This window comes from Lepidochelys kempii, chromosome 15 (genome assembly GCF_965140285.1).
Source record: "Lepidochelys kempii isolate rLepKem1 chromosome 15, rLepKem1.hap1, whole genome shotgun sequence".
NCBI lineage: Eukaryota > Metazoa > Chordata > Testudines > Cheloniidae > Lepidochelys > Lepidochelys kempii.
The window spans coordinates 1,105,199-1,125,721 of NC_136394.1; the positions used below are offsets into that span (position 1 = coordinate 1,105,199).

Sequence of the window (20,523 nt, forward strand, 5' to 3'; positions counted from 1 at the left end):
AGGGCAGGGAGTTGGGGTGTGGGGTGCAGGAGGGGGCTCAGGGCAAGGAGTGCAGGAGGTGTGCAGGGTGTGGCAGGGGGCTCAGGGCAGGGAGTTGGGGTGTGGGGTGCAGGGGGGTGAGCGGTGCAGCAGGGGGTCGGGGTGCAGGGTGTGGCAGGGGGCTCTGTGCAGGGGGCAGGCAGGGAGTTGGAGTGCAGGGTCAGGAGGAATGTGGGGTGCAGGAGGGGTGTGGGGTGCAGGAGGGGGCTCAGGGCAGGGAGTGCAGGTGTGCAGGATGTGGCAGGGGGCTCAGGGCAGGGAGTTGGGGTGTGGGGTGCAGGGGGGTGAGCAGTGCAGCAGGGGGTCAGGGTGCAGGGTGTGGCAGGGGGCTCTGTGCAGGGGGCAGGCAGGGAGTTGGAGTGCAGGGTCAGGAGGAATGTGGGGTGAAGGAGGGGTGTGGGGTGCAGGAGGGGGCTCAAGGCAGGGAGTGCAGGTGTGCAGGATGTGGCAGGGGGCTCAGGGCAGGGAGTTGGGGTGTGGGGTGCAGGGGGGTGAGCGGTGCAGCAGGGGGTTGCGGTGCAGGGTGTGGCAGGGGGCTCTGCGCAGGGGGTCGGGGTGCAGGGTGCGGCAGGGGGCGGGCAGGGAGTTGGGGAGCAGGGGGCAGGAGGGGTGTGGGGTGCACGCCGCAGGGACATGGTTCCAGCCGCTTCAGGGAGCAGCGCGGGGCTCGCAGCACAACGGGATAGGCAGAGGGGCAGGGGGGAGCGTGAGGGGGGACGCGGGGAGCTTGGCGGACCCCACCAAAGAACCCTGCGGGCCACGTGTTTGAGACCCATGTTCTAAACCTATTGCTTATGTCTATGTGTGCTTAAATCTAATAAACTGCAGTGTTAAACAAGAGCATGTTTACTTACATTACTCCTTAATTAGACAAAATCACTAAGTTCCTCTTAATTTATTCCTTACACTGCCTAAAGTAAAATAGTTAAGTTGCCCCTGTTGGGGGTTCTGACAACCCCGGGTAACAGCTCTACATTCGAGACCTTACTCTCCCCTGATAGCTGAAAGGCAGGTGGGGTGTGAGCTATCCTACATTGACTGGCATTAGACTGTGCTCATCACCATGGTATCTGAGCCGGTAAGTGGAATCTTTGCTGTGGTGGGTCCTTGGTTCTTGTCTCCATTGCTATCCATCCTAGTCTCTCTTGCTCCCCACCATGATTATAAACTGATTTAAAACCCTTTCCCCAGAAGGTTTTTTTTTTTAAATCGGTATGATCAGGACTGACCTCTGCTATTACATTCCTCTCCCCCCTCTATTATCTATTCATAGATTCCAGCACCAGAAGGGACCATTGTGATCATCCTAGACTGACCTCTTGTATAACACAGGCCAGAGAACGTCCCTAAATTAATGTTCAGCATTGACAATGAACTCAGGGCTGTACAAGACACAAAATACAGACTCCTTACCCCAAAGAGCACAGAAACCACTTTGTATTGCTTTGGATCCTCTTACATTTGATTTGAATTGTAACCAGGGAGGCTTTTTATCATAGGAATGTTTTAAGTGTGCTATATTTCAAAATGGTTTACATCACATAACAGCCTAAGCTTCTTGGTATGAGGTGGGGTGATGCTTTAGAAATAAATTGATCATATAACTATAGCAACACTATTTGCAGAGTCAGAAGAAATTACTCAGTGGCATAAAATGTCTAGATAATTTATTTCCACAGATAATACAGATAGATAAAAACCCTCTTTTGAAAAACAAACCAGAACTATTCTCCGGAAATGGCAGGTCTGATGCAGTTAGATACAAACACTGAACCATACGACTTGTGCTACTTGCAGACGCTGGCACCTTAGAGAGATCATCCTGAAATACTGCCATTGATGCTGGGGGCCAGGTTAGAGAGTGAGAAGGAACGCAGTCAGTGTGGGAATGAAACCCAGAGAAGCTGCCCAGGAGAGATCACTGGTCCTCAGCTTTAGAGCATCCAACAAGTATCTCTAATCTACAGCGCTCTGACAGTAACTTTGTTGTTATCTCTATTCAATAAAAGGTTTAAAACCAGAAGAGAGAGAGAGATAATCTATGTAAAAATAGAAATATGTACACTGTCTAGAGAGTTAAATATGAAGAGAAAAGATCAGTCATCTCTAAAAGAATGCATAAGGTGTGTTATAATCCAAATCAGCACATTCTAAAATATCCTATATGCCACAGAAGCCATCAGTTCCTGCCTGCTGGAAGCAGCTGCACTGGCTCACTGACCTTCCTCTTCTTCCTTGGCCCCATCGTCTCTTCCTGGCTAAATGCAAGGTCCAGGGTGTATGTCTGCAAGAACCACCAGAAAAGGAGGTCATGCTCATAGCACAGACTGCTGGGTGGTTTCTAAGCAAAATATGAGACAAGAAAACCAAACTTCAAATCCCACATCTTACTTCAGGGATCCTTTTGGGTTGGCTAGTTCAGCCTTGCTCTCTAGAAAGGAAATCGGGCAGGGAATCAAAACTAGGGTCCTGAACAACCTGGGCTGGTCGCTTTGTGAAGGCAGGAGGCTCAGCCTCACAGAGAGGGAGCACATCTGGTAGCTCCTAGGAGCAGCATCCATTCCTCACTGCTGAAAGAAGATACAGGTACCAGAGAACTTTTCAGGGAGCTGATTAGCGTTTGGGGTAAAAACTCTTGTCACCAAATTCATCTAGCCATTCAAACAAAGAGCAGAAAGATGCAGGGCCAGTGCAAGAATGTTTTGAGCCCTAGGCAAAACTTCCACTTTGCGCCCGTCCCCCCCCAGCCCTGCAGCAGCTCTCCACCCCCCCTCGCCCTGAGGCGCTCCCCCACGGCAGCTCCGTGCCCCCCACTCCGCCCTGAGGCGCCCCCCTGCGGCAGCTCCCTGCCACCCCCTCCCTCGGCCCGGGGAGCTGCGTGCGGCAACTCCCCGCCCCAGCTCACCTCTGCTCCGCCTCCTCCCCAAGCATGCTGCTGCTTCTCCCGCCTACCAGGCTTGCGGCACCAATCAGCTGTTTGGCGTGCACTCCTGGGCAGGAGAGAAGCAGAGTGGGGTGGCATGCTCGGGGAGGATGCAGAGCAGAGGTGAGCTGGGGTGGGGAGTGGTTCTCCTGTGCGCCTCCCCCCCCCGTTACTTGCTGTAGGTGGCCCTTCCCGCGCCCCCCTGCCCAGCTCACCTCCGCTCCACCACCTCCCCAGAGCACGCTTTTGGCCGTCCCCAACCACTTGGCGCCCTAGGCGACCACCTAGTTCACCTAGTGGTTGCACCAGCCCTGGAAGGATGGTATTCTTTATGTCTGCATGACTAAACAAAAGGCAGCTGGAAACTGGTTCTTAGCAGGAGACATAGGGTATGTCTACATTGCAGTTAAACACCTGGCAGCTAGCCCGTGTCAGCTGACTCGGGCTCGTGGGGCTCAGGCTGCAGGGCTATTACACTTCAGTGTAGACATCTGGAATGACGCTGAGGATACCTAGACACCATACATACTGGAATCAAAATACCATGGGGATTGGTGTAGACAGAGACAGACAGACCAAAATCTTCCTTACTTATTTTCAGTTGCACTAGACACTTCAGTTGTACTTTTCAAAATAATGATCTCGCTTTGCACTCTCAGCTGCTTATGTAATTGTCCCTCATTGCCGATGTAAAGTGCACTCTTTAGTAATCTAGCCCTTACTGCTAGGAACTGAAGGGATGCTCCCAATACAACACATATTCAAGGCCACTAGTTGGCATGATGTGATCATTGCAGAATTTCTCAGTCATATCATCAAGACTTTCTATCTAGCCCATGTGGCTTTGGAACAGAGATTCGTAACATGTAGGTATCTATGGTCTTTCAAACACGTGAAATACACAGATTACAGGTAGCATAAAATAGTCCAAACTTTCCCCCACTCCATGATTCAGTCAGTTTTTAACTTGTTTCTCTTTCCTCCTCTTCATTACCTAGCAAAGCAGAGACACACTTGCTAACAACTTCCTTTCTTAATTCAAGAATGGAAAAAACCAGAACCACAAAGTGAGGCAGGCATGCTCTTGGCCAGCAAAACTTCCACTGAAATCAAAAGGAAGTTTTTGCATAAGAAGGGAGCAATGATACGGTTGCCAAGTTTTGTTGGAGGTATTCCTGGAGGTTTCATCAAAATGACATAATCTTTAATTCCTGGAGACTCCAGGACAATCCTGGAGGGTTGGCAACCCTAAGCAATGAACATATCTCTAGGTCAGAGCCCCCAAGTTGAGAATGGCTTCTCAAATGGGCACTTCAAGCAGGTATTTATGCTCCTCCCCATGGAATCACTTTGTCCCATCTGCTTCCTTATCCCACACAAAAGGCACACTGTCAGGGTTCCTTCCCCACTCTGAACTCTGGGGTACAGATGTGGGGACCCGCATGCAAGACCCCCTAAGCTTATTTTTACCAGCTTAGGTTAAAAACTTCCCCAAGGCACAAATTCCACCTTGTCCTTGAACAGTACGCTGCCACCACCAAGTGATTTAGACAAAGAATCAGGGAAAGGTCCACTTGGAGTTTCTATTCCCCCAAAATATTCTCCCAAACCCTTACACCCCCTTTCCTGGGGAGGCTTGCGAATAATATCCTAACCAACTGGTTACAAAGTGAACACAGACCCAAACCCCTGGATCTTTGGACACTGAAAAAAAAAATCAATCAGTTCTTAAAAGAAGAATTTTATTTAAAAAAAAAAAAAGGTAAAAATCCCCTCTGTAAAATCAGGTTGGAAGATAACTTTACAGGGTAACAAAAGATGCACAAAACACAGAGGAACCCCCTCTAGCCTTAGGTTCAAAGTTACAAAAAACAGGGATAAACCTCCCTCCAGCAAAGGGAAAATTCACAAGTTGAGAAAACAAAGATAAACTAATACGCATTGCCTGGCTGTACTTACAATTTCTGTAACATGAGAGATGGGTTCAGAAGGGTTTGGAGGACATGGATTGATGTCCGATCCCTCTTAGTCCCAAGAGCGAAGGAACACAGAAACAAAGAACCCAAAACAAAGCCTCTCCCCACCCCCCCACAGATTTGAAAGTATCTTTTGTCCCCATTGGTTCCTTTAGTCAGGTGCCAACCAGGTTATTTGAGCTTCTTAACCCCTTACAGGTAAAGAGGAATTTTAGGCTACCCTTATGGTTATGACACATACAGAGGGAAACTATTGGGTTAGTACATTCTCCCACTAGCCAGATGATGAATCAAAGGCGAGATTCCCAGTTGGCGGTGTAGGGAGACCCTCCTTCTGTGCTGCTCTTGCCATGGCAGGAATAGGAGTCACATCACTGCTGACTGGTAGATCACAAGCGTGTTGTATTCCCTTCAGCAGAACCACAAAGCATACAGGGGGAGTCAAGTTACTTCACCCAACATTAACTCTCTGCTGATCTCTGTTGCATCTGAAGAAGTGGTTTTTTACCTATAAAAGCTTATGCCCAAATAAATCTGTTAGTCTTTGAGGCGCCACAGGACTCCTTGTTGTCTCTGCCGATCTGCGCATCTTCTTGTTGGTCCTGAGGCAGAGCAAGCTGGTTAGTGAAACTCTTCCCACTTCTCTGATCCCACCTAGACTTCCCAGGTCGCCTGGACTATTTTTAGGTGGAAGAAAATGGACAGGGAGAGGAGTGTCCATGGGAGAATCCCAATGACTCCATGCAGCTGATTTTGTCTTTACAGAGACCAGTGCAGCTTTGTTCCCTTTCACAACAGATAGCATGGGCAGCATAAGGATCTGAGTATGGAACTATAAAGATCTTTGCAACACCCCCAGAAGACAGACAAGTATTAACCCCATCCTTTAAAATGTGGAAATTAAATCCTAGTAAGGAAAATAGAAAGAAGCATAAACTCTGGAAAATGAAGTGTAAAAATATAATTAGAAAGGCCAAAAAAGAATTTGAAGAACAGCTAGCCAAAAACTCAAAAAATAATAGCACAATTTTTTTTTTAAATACATCAGAAGCAGGAAGCCTGCTAAACAACCAGTGGGGCCACTGGACGATCGAGATGCTAAAGGAGCACTCAAAGACGATAAGGCCATTGCGGAGAAACTAAATGAATTCTTTGCGTTGGTCTTCACGGCTCAGGATGTGACGGAGAGTCCCAAATCTGAGCATTCTTTTTAGGTGACAAATCTGAGGAACTGTCCCAGATTGAGGTGTCATTAGAGATGGTTTTGGAACAAATTGATAAATTAAACAGTAATAAGTCACCAGGACCAGATGGTATCACCCAAGAGTTCTGAAGGAACTCAAATATGAAATTGCAGGACTACTAACTGTGATATGTAACCTATCATTTAAATCAGCTTCTGTACCAAATGACTGGAGGATAGCTAATGTGACACCAATTTTTTAAAAGGGCTCCAGAGCTGATCCCAGCAATTACAGGCCGGTAAGCCTGACTTCAGTACCGGCCAAACTGGTTGAAACTATAGTAAAGAACAAAATTGTCAGACACATAGATAAACATAATTTGTTGGGGAAGAGTAAACATAGTTTTTGTAAAGGGAAATCATGCCTCATCAATCTACTAGAATTCTTTAAGGGGATCAACAAGCATGTGGGCAAGTGGGATCCAGGGGATATAGTGTACTAAGATTTTCAGAAAGCCTTTGACAAGATCCCTCACCAAAGGCTCTTAAGCAAAGTAAGCTGTCATGGGATAAGAGGGAAGGTCCTCTCATGGAACTCTTTGCCAGAGGATGTTGTGAAGGCCAAGACTATAACAGGGTTCAAAAAAGAACTAGATAAATTCATGGAGGAGAGGTCCATCAGTGGCTATTAGCCAGATGGTGTCTCTAGCCTTTGTTTGCCAGAAGCTTGGAATAAGCGACAGGGAAAGGATCACTTGATGATTACCTGTTCTGTTCATTCCCTCTGGGGCACCTGGCATTGACCACTGTCAAAAGACAGGATACTGGGCTAGATGGACCTTTGATCTGACCCAGTATGGCTGTTCTTATGTTCATTTACCAGAGGAGGTTAAAAGTAAGATCTTAGAAAGTGCTGTGAATCTGTTGCTCACATGGGAGACTATGGGGCTGAGCTGCTTCCACTAGTCCTAAGCAACTTATTCAAGTTCATGCAGCTGGGGATAGACCCCAAGTTTCCCAGTCTCCAGATCTTAGCCTTACTACATGTCTATGCTTCTTCCCCAGAACAGGGGGGCCTAAACAGGTTAATGCAGATCCTACATAAAAAGTATTTTTCTTTAACTAAAAAGTAAACTGCTCTAATAGTATGGTGAAGAGCAGGAAAGCACTACCAATGAGAAAACAAACATCAAACCCTTCTGGAGCTGGTTAGTTTTAATTATTCAGATGTCTTGGAATGCGTGCACCGGAACACCTGATGGGAAAGTCAGGGATATATGAATGTTATTCTTGTATCACAGCAGCTTACAGAGGCCCCAAGCTTGGTCCCACTGTGCTTGGTGCTGTATAAACTGAAGAGTGAGAGACTGTCCCTGCCCCCATAAACTTACAACAGAAATAGACAAGACAGAAAACGGGTGGAAAGGGAAAGTCTTGTTCAGCAGCAGAGCTAGGACAGAACAGAGGTCTCTAGACTCTTAGTCCAGAGTCTTATCCACTAGATTATACCACCTCCTTGAACGTAAGCAAAGGCTCTACTATGTATTAACCTGCAGAATGCAATGCATTTCAGCACTGTACTGCGTGACAAGGTGCAATATTTCTTAGTGGAACTTTTTTTGTGTAGAACTGCAGCTAAAATATGAATCATGACATTACTAATTTCAGGCATAAAATAGGGCAGCTGGATGTAGTCTGGGAAAAGGTATTACATGAAAAATAGACTAGGGCCAGATTAAAGCCTTCTTAAAGTCAGGGGGGGCAGGGGAGATCTGGCAGCTGAGTAGCTGTGATCTGAACTACCATGCAGAGACCAGGGTTGGGGTGCCATCCCCAGCCACACACTGCAAAATGAGAGTCCAGTTCTCTACACCATTTCCTGTGAACTGGTAACATTATGTCATCTTTGCCCCCCGCATATTCTAGGGTAGTCACAGACCTGCCAAGCCCTCAATGTAAGTTAAAGCAAACCTCGGGCTCCTCTAACTTATTTTCTGCTTCCCATAGCCCCCTGTGGATTATGGGAAGGAGAAAATAACTAGAGAACAGCGACATTCAGCCACACCCCCTCTTTTCCCTGGCCTGCCTGCATGCTAGGGGCTGAGAGTGTGGCTGGCACAGAGCCACCCTGTTTCATGCCAGCAGGGAAGTCCCTTACCCCGGAGTCCCAAAGTGTTCAAATCCAGGGAAGTGATTTACAGTCATCCCCTGGTAAATTAAAGAGCATATCAATGGATGCTAAGGAGAGTCATGCCCCGTCACCTAAGCCTGGAGGACAGCGTCTACAACACAGGTCCCGGAAGGTGTAAAACAGCAGGATGATCCTCAGGGATCTGTCATAACAGCAGATAATTTCCAAGGGGGGAAATAATCTCAAAAGTCTTTTAATTAAAGTAAGCTGGTCAAAGTGCTATACATTCTGTGTAATCAGCCGCAATTTATCCTGATTCACTGGAGCTGTAGTGCTCAGCCCTTCTGAAAATTCCCAAGGAACCCCAAATCAATGGCCACTTTAATCTCTCTTGCTACCTCACCTCTACAAAGGGGGTAATTCTTATCTGCCTCACAGACAGGGATTAATCCATGCTTGCAAAGTGCAGTCAGAGCGCTGGATGGAAGATGCTACGGAAACAAAAAGTGGTACTGCAAGGCTCAATTCTGATCTATACCAGTTTACCCTGATGTGTCTTCACTGCCTTAGGTTCTCCTGACTTATACCAGCATGGATGGAGAATCAGGCTTATTAGTTTTTTAAACCTATTCACGCAGGGCAGAGGCGGCAGAATGAAAGCCTGTCATTGCAGCGTTCCTATGGAAACTTGCCATCCTCATGTCCCCAGTAAATTATGCCAAGACGTCACTGTCTAGAAGTGACTCTTCTTTTTTCCCTTGCTCATTGTGGTGAAAACACTATCATGAAACACGAGTTCCTCTTCCACAGGCTGGGAAGCTCACAGACCTTATCTCTACCTTGAGGTTTCTCTTGTGCCTTTTAAGGGACTAAGGAACAGAATGTTCAAATGTAAAAAAGAAAAACAGGTTCAAAAGAAAAAAGTTCCAGATCCTCTCTACTCCCTCACCCAAGCCCTGATGGGTCTCCCAAAGGCACATGGAGCTGCATTAATAATAATACCTACCTATTATTTACCATTGTTGTTTGCAGTGGTGTTGTAGCCATATTGGTCCCAATATATCAGAGCCTAACAGACCTGAAGAAGAGCTCCGTATAGCTCTAAACGAAAGCTTCTCTCTTTCACCAGCAGAAGTTGGTCCAATAAAAGATTACCTCACCCACTTGTGTCTCCGGCTCTTACCTAGCATTTTTCATCTGTAGATCATTAGTACATCTGATTGCAAGATTGGGGCCCAGCTTTATGGTATGCTCGCCTCTTAGAATCATAGAAGATTAGGACTGGAAGAGACCTCAGGAGATCATCTAGTCCAACCCCCTGCTCAAAGCAGGACCAACACCAACGAAATCATTCTTGCTTTATCAAACTTCCATGCTGACCCACTGATGAACATTCTTCATGGCAACTTCCCTACTCAGCCCACAGGGGATATCAAAGTTAATGCTGAATCAGTCATTCTTAACTTTTGAGGGTTCCTCCAGAGGGGGTTTGGGAGCCAGTGGCCAGCATGTATACCATGAACATCTTGTGGAGACAGTGCTGCTATGGGGGCTGACAGCCTGTGGCAGAAGCTCTGCGCATCCATGTGGATGTCCTTCTGGCAGATCTCAGGAGATCTGAAGGTATCAGATCTAAATCCCACCAGCTCTACCTGGGAGCAAACCTCACTTCCCATTGTACAGACCACTAGGACACTCTTTCTTGCACCATAGACAGGAATAACTAAGGTTAAGATTCTGTCATGGGTATATTAGTAGAAGTCAGGGTCAGGTCACAGGAAATAAAAATTCACAGATGCCTGCAACCTGACCCTGGTATTTACTAAAAATACCATGAGGAGTGGGGGGGACAAATACAGCACTGCCAGGGACTTGCAGCTGCTCCAGCCCCGCCACTGCTCCTGCAGTAGGAGCCGACTCAACCCTGGCTGCTGGTCTTGCAGGCTGCCAGCCACTGTTCTGGTGGTCCAGGGTGATGGCCAGCTGTTCCGGTGGCCCTGGGGACCGCTGCTCCTGCTCCAGCAGCACTGGGGCTGGCTGCCAGCAGCGGCTCTAGCCATCAGCTCATGCCCCAGGGGCTGACAGCCACTGCTCCAGTCCCAGTGGTGCTGACTCAACCCCAGCCACTAATTCAGCCCTGCCCCAGAGGTCCCATAAAGTCACAGAATCCATGCCCTCCATGACAGAATCCTACCCTTAGGAATAACTCATGCAGGGAATGAATGGCCCTATCCAAGACACAGCTAAGAATCTGATGAGAACCAAGAGAAGCAGCCAGGAATTTCCTGACCTTACAGTGTTGTCTCGTTCCTCCCAGAATGGCCTAAGCTAACAGAAAGGGAAGAGGCAAACTCGGCTTTGAATTTCTCTTTGCACTGATTGGGTGCATGTAACCCGAGCTGTATTGGAAGAGAGATGTTCTGGGAAATTCTCATCAGATACAGCATTGTGTTGATAAGAGGACTAGAGATAAGCTTTTTTTGCAAATGTTTAAGATAATGACGTTACTACAAAAAATGTTCTTCCATCACTCAGCTGAGATGCTGCAGCAGGAAATTTTCACCTTGCAATGGCTTTCTGTCCCCCAACTCTTTAAAAATTGTTTTCGGTGGGAAGATCATAGGACACAGACATCAAGGACATTATACAAGCCCGATCCAGGCAAAGGCCCATCTGTATTAGTGGGACTCAACATAAGCACAAAAATCTGCTTTCACAGATATAACTGTAAGATCACAGCCTTAGTCACTAACAGGATGCTGTCATTCTGTCTGATGGACATGGATGCTCCTCCTTATACTGTCCCATCAATGAAAGGCTGCATTCCCACTGGCTTCAATAAGGAGTTAGTCCCTCAGGCAATCAGAAACAAGTGAATTTGAAATTAAAAGTTGAATAGTTTTCAAATTACAAAGGCATAGTGCAATTTTAAAATTAACCTATTTTTGTTTGCCCAAGTTTGTATTTGATTTGTTACTCCCCTTTTAACTGTTAGCAGAGACTTCCCAGAAACAGCAGCAACCACTGTCTGCTGGGAAACGGAAACATTTCTTAAGACTAGGTGGCAGAATTAAACAACGTTTAAAAAAATTAGGCCTTCATTTTGTTTGCTAAAACTCCTCGGGTCACTAGGAACCATTTCAAGGCCCCAAGGCACAGCTTGCCATATGAGAGAAAAACATGTGGAGATGTACACTCGGCAACCTTGTACTCACCTTCTAATGAAATCTCAGTCCAAGTGGTAGATGTATATTTGGTTGGATGGCTCTGATCTATCCTGCAAAAAGTTTGCTAGGGCCTTATTAGTAGTAGATTACAGTAGGGCTTTGTCAGGGTTCCCTCCACACTCTGAACTCTAGGGTACAGATGTGGGGACCCGCACGAAAACCCCCCTAAGCTTATTTCTACCAGCTTAGGTTAAAAACTTCCCTAAGGCACAAATCCTTCCTTGTCCTTGGATGAGTACTGCTGCCACCACCAAGTGAGCTAGAAAAAGATTCAGAAAAAGGACCACCCTTTGGAGTTCCTATTTCCCCAAAATATTTCCCCAAGCCCGTTCACCCTTTCCTGGGGAGGCTTGAGAATAATCTACCAACCAGATAGGTAAACAAGGCAAGCACAGACCAGACCCTTGGGTTTTTAGGACACTAAAAACCAATCAGGTTCTTAAAAACAGAACTTTATTATAAAAACAAAATAAAAGCAGCACCTCTGTAAAATCAGGATGGAAGGTAATTTTACAGAGTAATCAGATTCAAAACACAGAGGATTCCCCTCTAGGCAAAACTTCAATGTTACAAAAAACAGGGATAAACCTCCCTCTTAGCACAGGGAAAATTCACAAGCTAAAACAAAAGATAATCTAATGCATTTCCTTGCTATTACTTACTATTTCTGTAAGTTTAGATGTATCATTCAGTAGGAGCTGGATTACTTGCTTGGTCTCTCTCTTTGTCTCCGGAGAGAACACACAAGCCCAAACCAAAAACAATCCCCCACAGATCTGAAAGTACCTTCTCCCCTTATTGGTTCTTTTGGTCAGGTGCCAACCAGGTTATTTGAGCTTCTTAACCCTTTACAGGTAAAGGAGGGATTTTATGCTACCCTTAGCTGTATGTTTATGACAGGCTTCAATGAAGCAAACAAGATCAGGGCCTCATTGTAGTAGGCACTGTACAACCACATTGTAAGAGACAGTCTCTGCCTCACAGAGTTTATAATATAAATAAACAAGACAGAAAAAGCATGGAATGGGAAACAGTGGCATAGAGAGCTGACACGACGTGCCCAGGTCACACAGCAGGCCTGGAACAGCAACCAGGCCTTGAGTCCCTGTCCAGTGCCCTAACTGTTAGGACAGTGGTTCTCAAACAATGGGGCAGGCCTCCAAAGGGAGGTGCAGGAATGTGTCAAAGGAGATGCCAGCTGTGTGCCCCCTTTTTTTTTTTCTTAAGAGCTCCAGCTGTGAGTCCTGGGTGGCTGGGGCTTGTACAGAAGGACTGTGCAAACCAGGAAGGTGGGGATAAAGAGGACAGCTGGAGCCCTGCCATCCGGCTTGGGCTTTCCTTCCCCTCCCTCAGTCCCGCACTGGGAGGTGGTGGGGCTCCGGCTTCCCTGGGTTGGCAGCAGCAGCAGTGCAGAAATAAGGGTGGCAATGGGGTGCTAAATCTGCTGTGAAAAGTGATACTGACAAATATCACTTTTCACATTGCCACTCTTACTTCTGTGCTGCTGCTGGCACATGCTGCCTTCAGAGCTGGGTGCCCGGCCAGCAGCTGCTGTTCCACTCTGCCTTCAGAGCTGGGTGCCCGGCCAGCAGCTGCTGTTCCACTCTGCCTTCAGAGCTGGGGGTTGGTATATGTCCTTGTGGGGGTTGGAGGGTAAACAACTGTAGACACAAAGAAGGGGGCCCCGATCAAATATTTTGAGAACCACTGAGTTAGGGTATACCTACACTGAAATAAAAGACCTGCAGACCAGCTATGGCTGGCCTGGGTCAGCTGACTCAAGCTTGCGGCGTTCAGGCTGCAGGGCTACAAAATTGCTGTATAGACATTCAGGCTCAGGCTAGAAGCTCTGAGACCCTCCCTGCTCATAGGGCCTCAGAACCCAGGCTCCAGCCCAAGCCTGAATATCTACATTGCTATTTTTAGCCCCAGAGCCCAAGCCCTGTGAGACTCAGTACCACAGTTTTACAGCAACAGAAACATACCCTAACGGCCTGATCTGCTGAATGCCTCTTAAAAGCTGTTGAGCACTCTGTTGGAATTGAAAGTACCAAGCATTTTTCAGGACGAAGCCTTCAGTCTCCACAAAAGACACAAACAATAAGACAGAGCCTTGAACTTTCTGAACTTCCATTCAAGAAAGATTAGGTGTTAAACATTTAATATCAAACACACAAATGTTTCTGTCGTAATATCTTTATCTTCCTACCCCAAGATATTGCCACCAATATGCTCTATGGATAAAAAACTTCAAAGAAACACGAGCACAGAGAGCAGTCTACTAAAATCTTCAAAAACACACCTTAATTTAACTGCAAGATCCCATTTCCATTAGCAGGTGTCCATATATGAAAACACTAGGTAGAAACTCTGTATCTTACCCCACTCAAAGGTTGGTATCTACTAGAACAGCAGTGGAGAGGAGCATGACATCAAAATATAGCATTGTGGACTAGATCCTCAGCTGATGTAAGTCAGCATAGCTCTTTTAAAGTCAACGGAACTAGGCTAACGTACACCAGGTGAGGATATGGTACCATTTGTCTAACGCTGGAGGATTAAGTAGGAAGAGAGCTTTGGTTGGAAGCAGCAAGTTCTTGTTTAAATCCAAGCCTGTTCAATCATTGAAAAATATAGAAGCAGTATGAAAAGTAAGTGAAGGGGCTTCTGCTTTAGATTCAATATGTGTAAAAGTCCTTCTGTAAGCTTATCCTTAAGGCCTTTATTAAAAAGTGTATTTATAATCAGAAAAGTCCATCTTTTTGCTCTGTGTTTGTACAGTACCTAGCACAATGGGATCCTGGTCAACAACTGGGGCTCCTAGAGATTATCGTAATGCAAATAATAAATAAAACAAAACAACAATAACTAATAATAACAATTCTTTTTCGACAGATCTGCACCCTGTATGTCTCCCTATTGACAAAAATAAGACTTTAATACTTTCTAATCCTGCTTTCCCTTTACAGCTATGGGAGGGGGAGCTGGAATCCATCCCTATGAAGAGCTCATCTACAGATCAATGAATTCAGCTTTCAGTACTTCTCACTTGCTTTTTATGAGCCCAATTTAAGCCTTAATAGGGCAGCTCAATTGCACATTGTTACTTGTATGTGAATGTCCACTTTTCAATTGCACAAGCTTTTGACTTGGTGATGATGCACAAGATAGACGGAACGAAGCAGCTCAACTCAGATCCCAGGGTGAGTTTGTAGGACTGGCAGTTAAAAAAATAACAGCACTCTGGCCAAGATTTTCAAAAGCAACTGGTGATTTTGGGAACCTCTATTTTTGGGTGTTCAACTTGTGACATTTTAAAGAGGCCTCATCTACTAAGGATGGGTGCTCAGCACTTTTTGAATACCCAGTCCTTACAAGATGTCTCAAGTTGGACACCCAAATATTGAGGTTTCCAGAATCATGTCAGTCACTTTTGAAAATCTTGGTCTCAACTTTTAACTTGTAAAATTTGATCTTGCAGTCACTGAGGGAAATCAGGAACCCTACAATACCATGTTTATGGTCACATTTATGGGCCTGGTTTATACTAAAACCCTCTCTACACCATTCTGGCAGTGTCCTTAAGGTAGGTGTACATTATATTTATAGGCCCCTTTGCATTCTCAGAGCAGTGTAAAGGGGTATTAATGTAAATGAGAATCAGGTCATCAGAGTATAACCACAATAAAGACCTCAGGATTTCTTCTACAAGAGAACTCATCTGAAAACATTTACCCGATTGTAAAAAATAATCTGTAATAAGAGACTACTAATTCTAGGAAGCTGTCTACAAAACAGGATGCCTTCATTCACTCACCAATCATTATGTCTGATAAAATGATTGTGTCTGCTCATATCACCTACACTTGACCACATCTGGCAATTCTTAACCCACAAACTTCACTCAATACTCTGGCTTCCTGATTCAAGTGGAATCTATACTGGTCATTTGGTTTGCCTCCTTTCTACTCACACATTAAGAAGGGAAAGTCCCTTTGGTATGGAAAATAATGATGAATTCAAATTAGCAATGGCTTTATCAGGACAATCTGCTTCTTCTGACTAGTGACCTGATTTCATTTTCCCCGAAATTGACCTAAAAACAAAAAATTGGCCAACTTCTAATCTTCCATGATGAATTTTTTGCCAATAAAAATGTTACTGAAGAGTCAATAAAGTGAAGAAACCCTTTGTTAAGCAGATTAGTGCAGTGCAGGTGGATTTGAGGGGTGAATATTCTTTAGATGTGTTCAATGGGTAGATTTCAGAGTAACAGCCGTGTTAGTCTGTATTCGCAAAAAGAAAAGGAGTACTTGTGGCACCTTAGAGACTAACCAATTTATTAGAGCATAAGCTTTCGTGAGCTACAGCTCACTTCCTCAGATGCATATCGTGGAAACTGCAGCAGGCTTTATATATACACAGAGAATATGAAACAATACCTCCTCCCACCCCACTGTCCTGCTGGTAATAGCTTATCTAAAGTGATCATCAGGTGGGCCATTTCCAGCACAAATCCAGGTTTTCTCATCCTCCACCCCCCACACAAATTCACTCTCCTGCTGGTGATAGCCCATCCAAAGCGACAACTCTTTACACAATGTGCATGACAATCAAGTTGGGCTATTTCCTGCACAAATCCAGGTTTTCTCACATCCCCCCCACCCCCATACACACACAAACTCACTCTCCTGCTGGTAATAGCTCATCCAAACTGACCACTCTTCAAGTTTAAATCCAAGTTAAACCAGAACATCTGGGGGGGGGGGGGGGGTAGGAAAAAACAAGAGGAAACAGGCTACCTTGCATAATGACTTAGCCACTCCCAGTCTCTATTTAAGCCTAAATTAATAGTATCCAATTTGCAAATGAATTCCAATTCAGCAGTTTCTCGCTGGAGTCTGGATTTGAAGTTTTTTTGTTTTAAGATAGCGACCTTCATGTCTGTGATTGCGTGACCAGAGAGATTGAAGTGTTCTCTGACTGGTTTATGAATGTTATAATTCTTGACATCTGATTTGTGTCCATTTATTCTTTTACGTAGAGACTGTCCAGTTTGACCAATGTACATGGCAGAGGGGCATTGCTGGCACATGATGGCATATATCACATTGGTGGATGTGCAGGTGAACGAGCCTCTGATAGTGTGGCTGATGTTATTAGGCCCTGTGATGGTGTCCCCTGAATAGATATGTGGGCACAATTGGCAACGGGCTTTGTTGCAAGGATAAGTTCCTGGGTTAGTGGTTCTGTTGTGTGGTATGTGGTTGTTGGTGAGTATTTGCTTCAGGTTGCGGGGCTGTCTGTAGGCAAGGACTGGCCTGTCTCCCAAGATTTGTGAGAGTGTTGGGTCATCCTTTAGGATAGGTTGTAGATCCTTAATAATGCGTTGGAGGGGTTTTAGTTGGGGGCTGAAGGTGACGGCTAGTGGCGTTCTGTTATTTTCTTTGTTAGGCCTGTCCTGTAGTAGGTAACTTCTGGGAACTCTTCTGGCTCTATCAATCTGTTTCTTTACTTCTGCAGGTGGGTATTGTAGTTGTAAGAAGAAACTGTGTGGGGGGTGGAGGGTGAGAAAACCTGGATTTTTGCTGGAAATGGCCCACCTGATGATCACTTTAGATAAGCTATTACCAGCAGGACAGTGGGGTGGGAGGAGGTATTGTTTCATATTCTCTGTGTATATATAAAGCCTGCTGCAGTTTCCACGATATGCATCTGAGGAAGTGAGCTGTAGCTCACGAAAGCTTATGCTCTAATAAATTGGTTAGTCTCTAACGTGCCACAAGTACTCCTTTTCAATGGGTAGAGTGACTCCTCTGTTTTTTCAATCACCAACGTTGTGGTTCCAAGCACCACCTTCACAATTCCTCGCCAACACCATTGCATGCAGACTAAAGTTCATCACACTGCATAAGGTATGTGTCTGATGCTATGAATAGAACATGATGTCACACTAAGGATGTCAGAGCATGATTCAGTAGGACAAAATGAGTTAACAACAAGAAGGCTCCTGTTTTCACACTGATGATGGAATAAACAACAATCAGAAGGAAACTGGAGGCTGTACTTCAGAGAAAGATGTGGTTAAAGTTTGATAAAGATAAACCTGGGCAGAGATCTTCATCTTTGAGAGACAAACTGTTGGCAAATGTTTCAGACAGGGACACTTTAGCTGCTGAAAGGCAAAGCTCTCTTGGTAGCACATTCTTATCTCTGAGTTAGAGAGTCATGGGTTCAAATTCCCACACTTTGAATGAGATGTTAAGCTGAGGTCTCCACTTGATGTGTGGGTGAAAGATGGACATCCCATGGTCCATTATGATCAGAATATGCTCGTGGAGCACTTCTTGTATCACTCAAACTAACTCACTGTGTAAGGGCTTGGTCCTGCACCATTCAAGTCAATGGGAGTTGTTTGGAGACTGATTGTTCAGTGGCTGGCACTCGTTTACCAACCGCGTTCGTCCCATGGTATCTGAGACATTGAACAGGAAAATATTAGTTTCTTAGACATTCTGGTGAGTGAATATTGATTTTTCAATGGAGACCAGTGTAGATCCCTAAGTATGAAATGTGATGTATAACATCAAATTCTAGGCTCCTGATCAATGTTCAAATAAATGGGCTTTGTAAAGAAGTTTTCTGCAGTGCTTTGACAAACCTGTTACCTAAGAGACAAAGAACCAGCAGAGCCTGTGGCCCATACACTCCCTCTTGGAGTGGGGATGGGAGATCCAATTTTGGCCAGTAGATCCAAATAATCCCCAAACATCACTTGTGGTGGTGCATACATTCTTTGAGGAATGTTGCTCCACAATGCCCAGAGGGAATGAAACCAGGTTAGGCTAACGATCCACCCAGTGTGGTATCCTTTCTCCACAATGGCCAATACTGGATGCTCCAGAGAAATGTGCAAAAACTCTTGTAGAAGACAGTTATGGAATAAACTGCCAATGCGAAGTTTCTTTCATTGTTGTGTGCAGTGTTGTTATAGCCATGTCTTTCCCAGACCTGAAGAAGAGGTCTGTTTAGCTCGAACCCTTGTCTCTTTCACTAACAGAAGTTGTCCAATAAAAGATGTTACCTTACCCACTTTGTCTTTGTAAACCCCATCAGTCAGGGTTTATGCCCTGGGCCATGAGAGTTTATATCCTTTACAAACTTCTATCCTATTTAATAAAATTGTTGATATTCTTAATCATATTTATGTTTCATTCTTCTTTAAAAACAATCCTACTAAGCTCCCAGACAAAATAAAAGGACTCGGTAGTGAATTCCAGTTCTCCAGAAGTTTCTTAATCCTAACCACAAGCAAGCCAGAGTGATGCTCACCTGCTGAGAAGCCTTAGTGCAGAGCAGGCTGTCTGCCCCCCTCACTCCCATGTCTTCTTTTTTACCTAAAACGTAAACATTATAATGTCAGACGTGTCAACTTTAAAGACATTGTCCAGCAGCGTGACTGGATTTGATAGATCAAAATCTCATGGTGGCTTTGAAGTTGCACTTTGTTTTCAGACGGTGCTAACATTTCATTCTCAGAAACAAACACACTGTGGTATATTCTCATCTCAATAAGAAAAGGAGTACTTGTGGCACCTTAGAGACTAACAAATTTATTAGAGCATAAGCTTTCATAGGCTACAGTCCACTTCATCGGATGCATAGAATGGAACATATAGTAAGAAGATATATATATATATACATACAGAGAAGGTGGAAGTTGCCATACAAACCGTAAGAGGCTAATTAATTAAGATGAGCTATTATGAGCAGGAGAAAAAAACTTTTGTCGTGATAATCAAGATGGCCCATTTCAGACAGTTGACAAGAAAGTGTGAGGATACTTAACATGGGGAAATAGATTCAATTTGTGTAATGACCCAGCCACTCCCAGTCTCTATTCAAACCCGAGTTAATGGTATCTAGTTTGCATATTAATTCAAGCTCAGCAGTTTCTCGTTGGAGTCTATTTTTGAAGCTTTTCTGTTGCAAAATTGCCACTCTTAAGTCTTTTACTGTGTTGCCAGAGAGGCTGAAGTGTTCTCCTATTGGTTTTTGAATGTTATGATTCCTGATGTCAGATTTGTGTCCATTTATTCTTTTGCATAGAGACTGTCCGGTTTGGCCAATGTACATGGCAGAGGGGCATTGCTGGCACATGATGGCATATATCACATTGGTAGATGTGCAGGTGAACGGGCCCCTGATGGTGTGGCTAATGTGATTAGATCCTATGATGGTGTCACTTGACTAGATATATGTCCACAGAGTTGGCATCGGGCTTTGTTGCAAGGATAGATTCCTGGGTTAGTGTTTTTGTTGTGTGGTTGCTGGTGAGTATTTGCTTCAGGTTGGGGGGCTGTCCATAAGTGAGGACTGGTCTGCCTCCCAAGATCTGTGAGAGTGAGGGATCATTTTTTAGGATAGGTTGTAGATCTTTGATGATGAGCTGGAGAAGTTTTAGTTGGGGGCTGAAGGTGATGGCTAGTGGCGTTCTGTTATTTTCTTTGTTGGGCCTGTCCTGTAGTAGGTGACTTCTGGGTACTCTTCTGGCTCTGTCAATCTGTTTCTTCACTTCAGCAGCTGGGTATTGTAGTTGTAAGAACGCTTCATAGAGATCTTGTAGGTGTTTGTCTCTGTCTGAGGGATTGGAGCAAATGTGGTTGTATCTTAGAGCTTGGCTGTAGACAATGAATCGTGTGGTGTGTCCTGGATGGAAGCTGGAGGCATGTAGGTAAGTATAGCGGTCAGTAGGTTTCCGGTATAGGGTGGTGTTTTTGTGACTATCGTTTAGCACAGTAGTGTTCAGAAAATGGACACTCTGACAACAGTACATCAGAGAGTACACTACAGAGCTTTTAATGTGTGGTAGCAGGGTCCACATGGCCAGTTAGATTTACACCCCATCTTGCCATTCCCTAAGTCTCCATATAGACAAGCACTAAGAAATAAAACCTTACCCACAAGAACTACTCAGACTGAAGACAGGGTCGATAAAAATAAATGATTTTAAAAAATAAATAAATAAAATTGGATTTTTATTT

At 45.0% G+C, this 20,523-nt stretch overlaps 1 protein-coding gene across 9 annotated transcripts in view; it reads right to left on the reverse strand.

Annotated features, from left to right (window-relative positions):
- Positions 1-20,523, reverse strand: part of HORMAD2 (HORMA domain containing 2) — a 107,833-nt gene that overhangs the window by 44,201 nt on the left and 43,109 nt on the right. For 2 of the 9 annotated variants that reach the window (XM_073313613.2, XM_073313611.2), the window contains one exon: positions 1,660-2,323. The exons of 3 other annotated variants lie outside the window; for them this stretch is intronic. In XM_073313613.2, the coding sequence (XP_073169714.1) occupies positions 2,219-2,323 (105 nt within the window). In that variant the 3' untranslated portion in view covers positions 1,660-2,218. Of the gene's footprint in view, positions 1-1,659; positions 2,324-4,723; positions 5,541-18,811; positions 20,120-20,523 lie in introns of those variants that run through there. 4 more of the 9 variants (XR_013634738.1, XM_073313618.2, XM_073313625.2 and 1 more) reach the window with 4 other exon arrangements.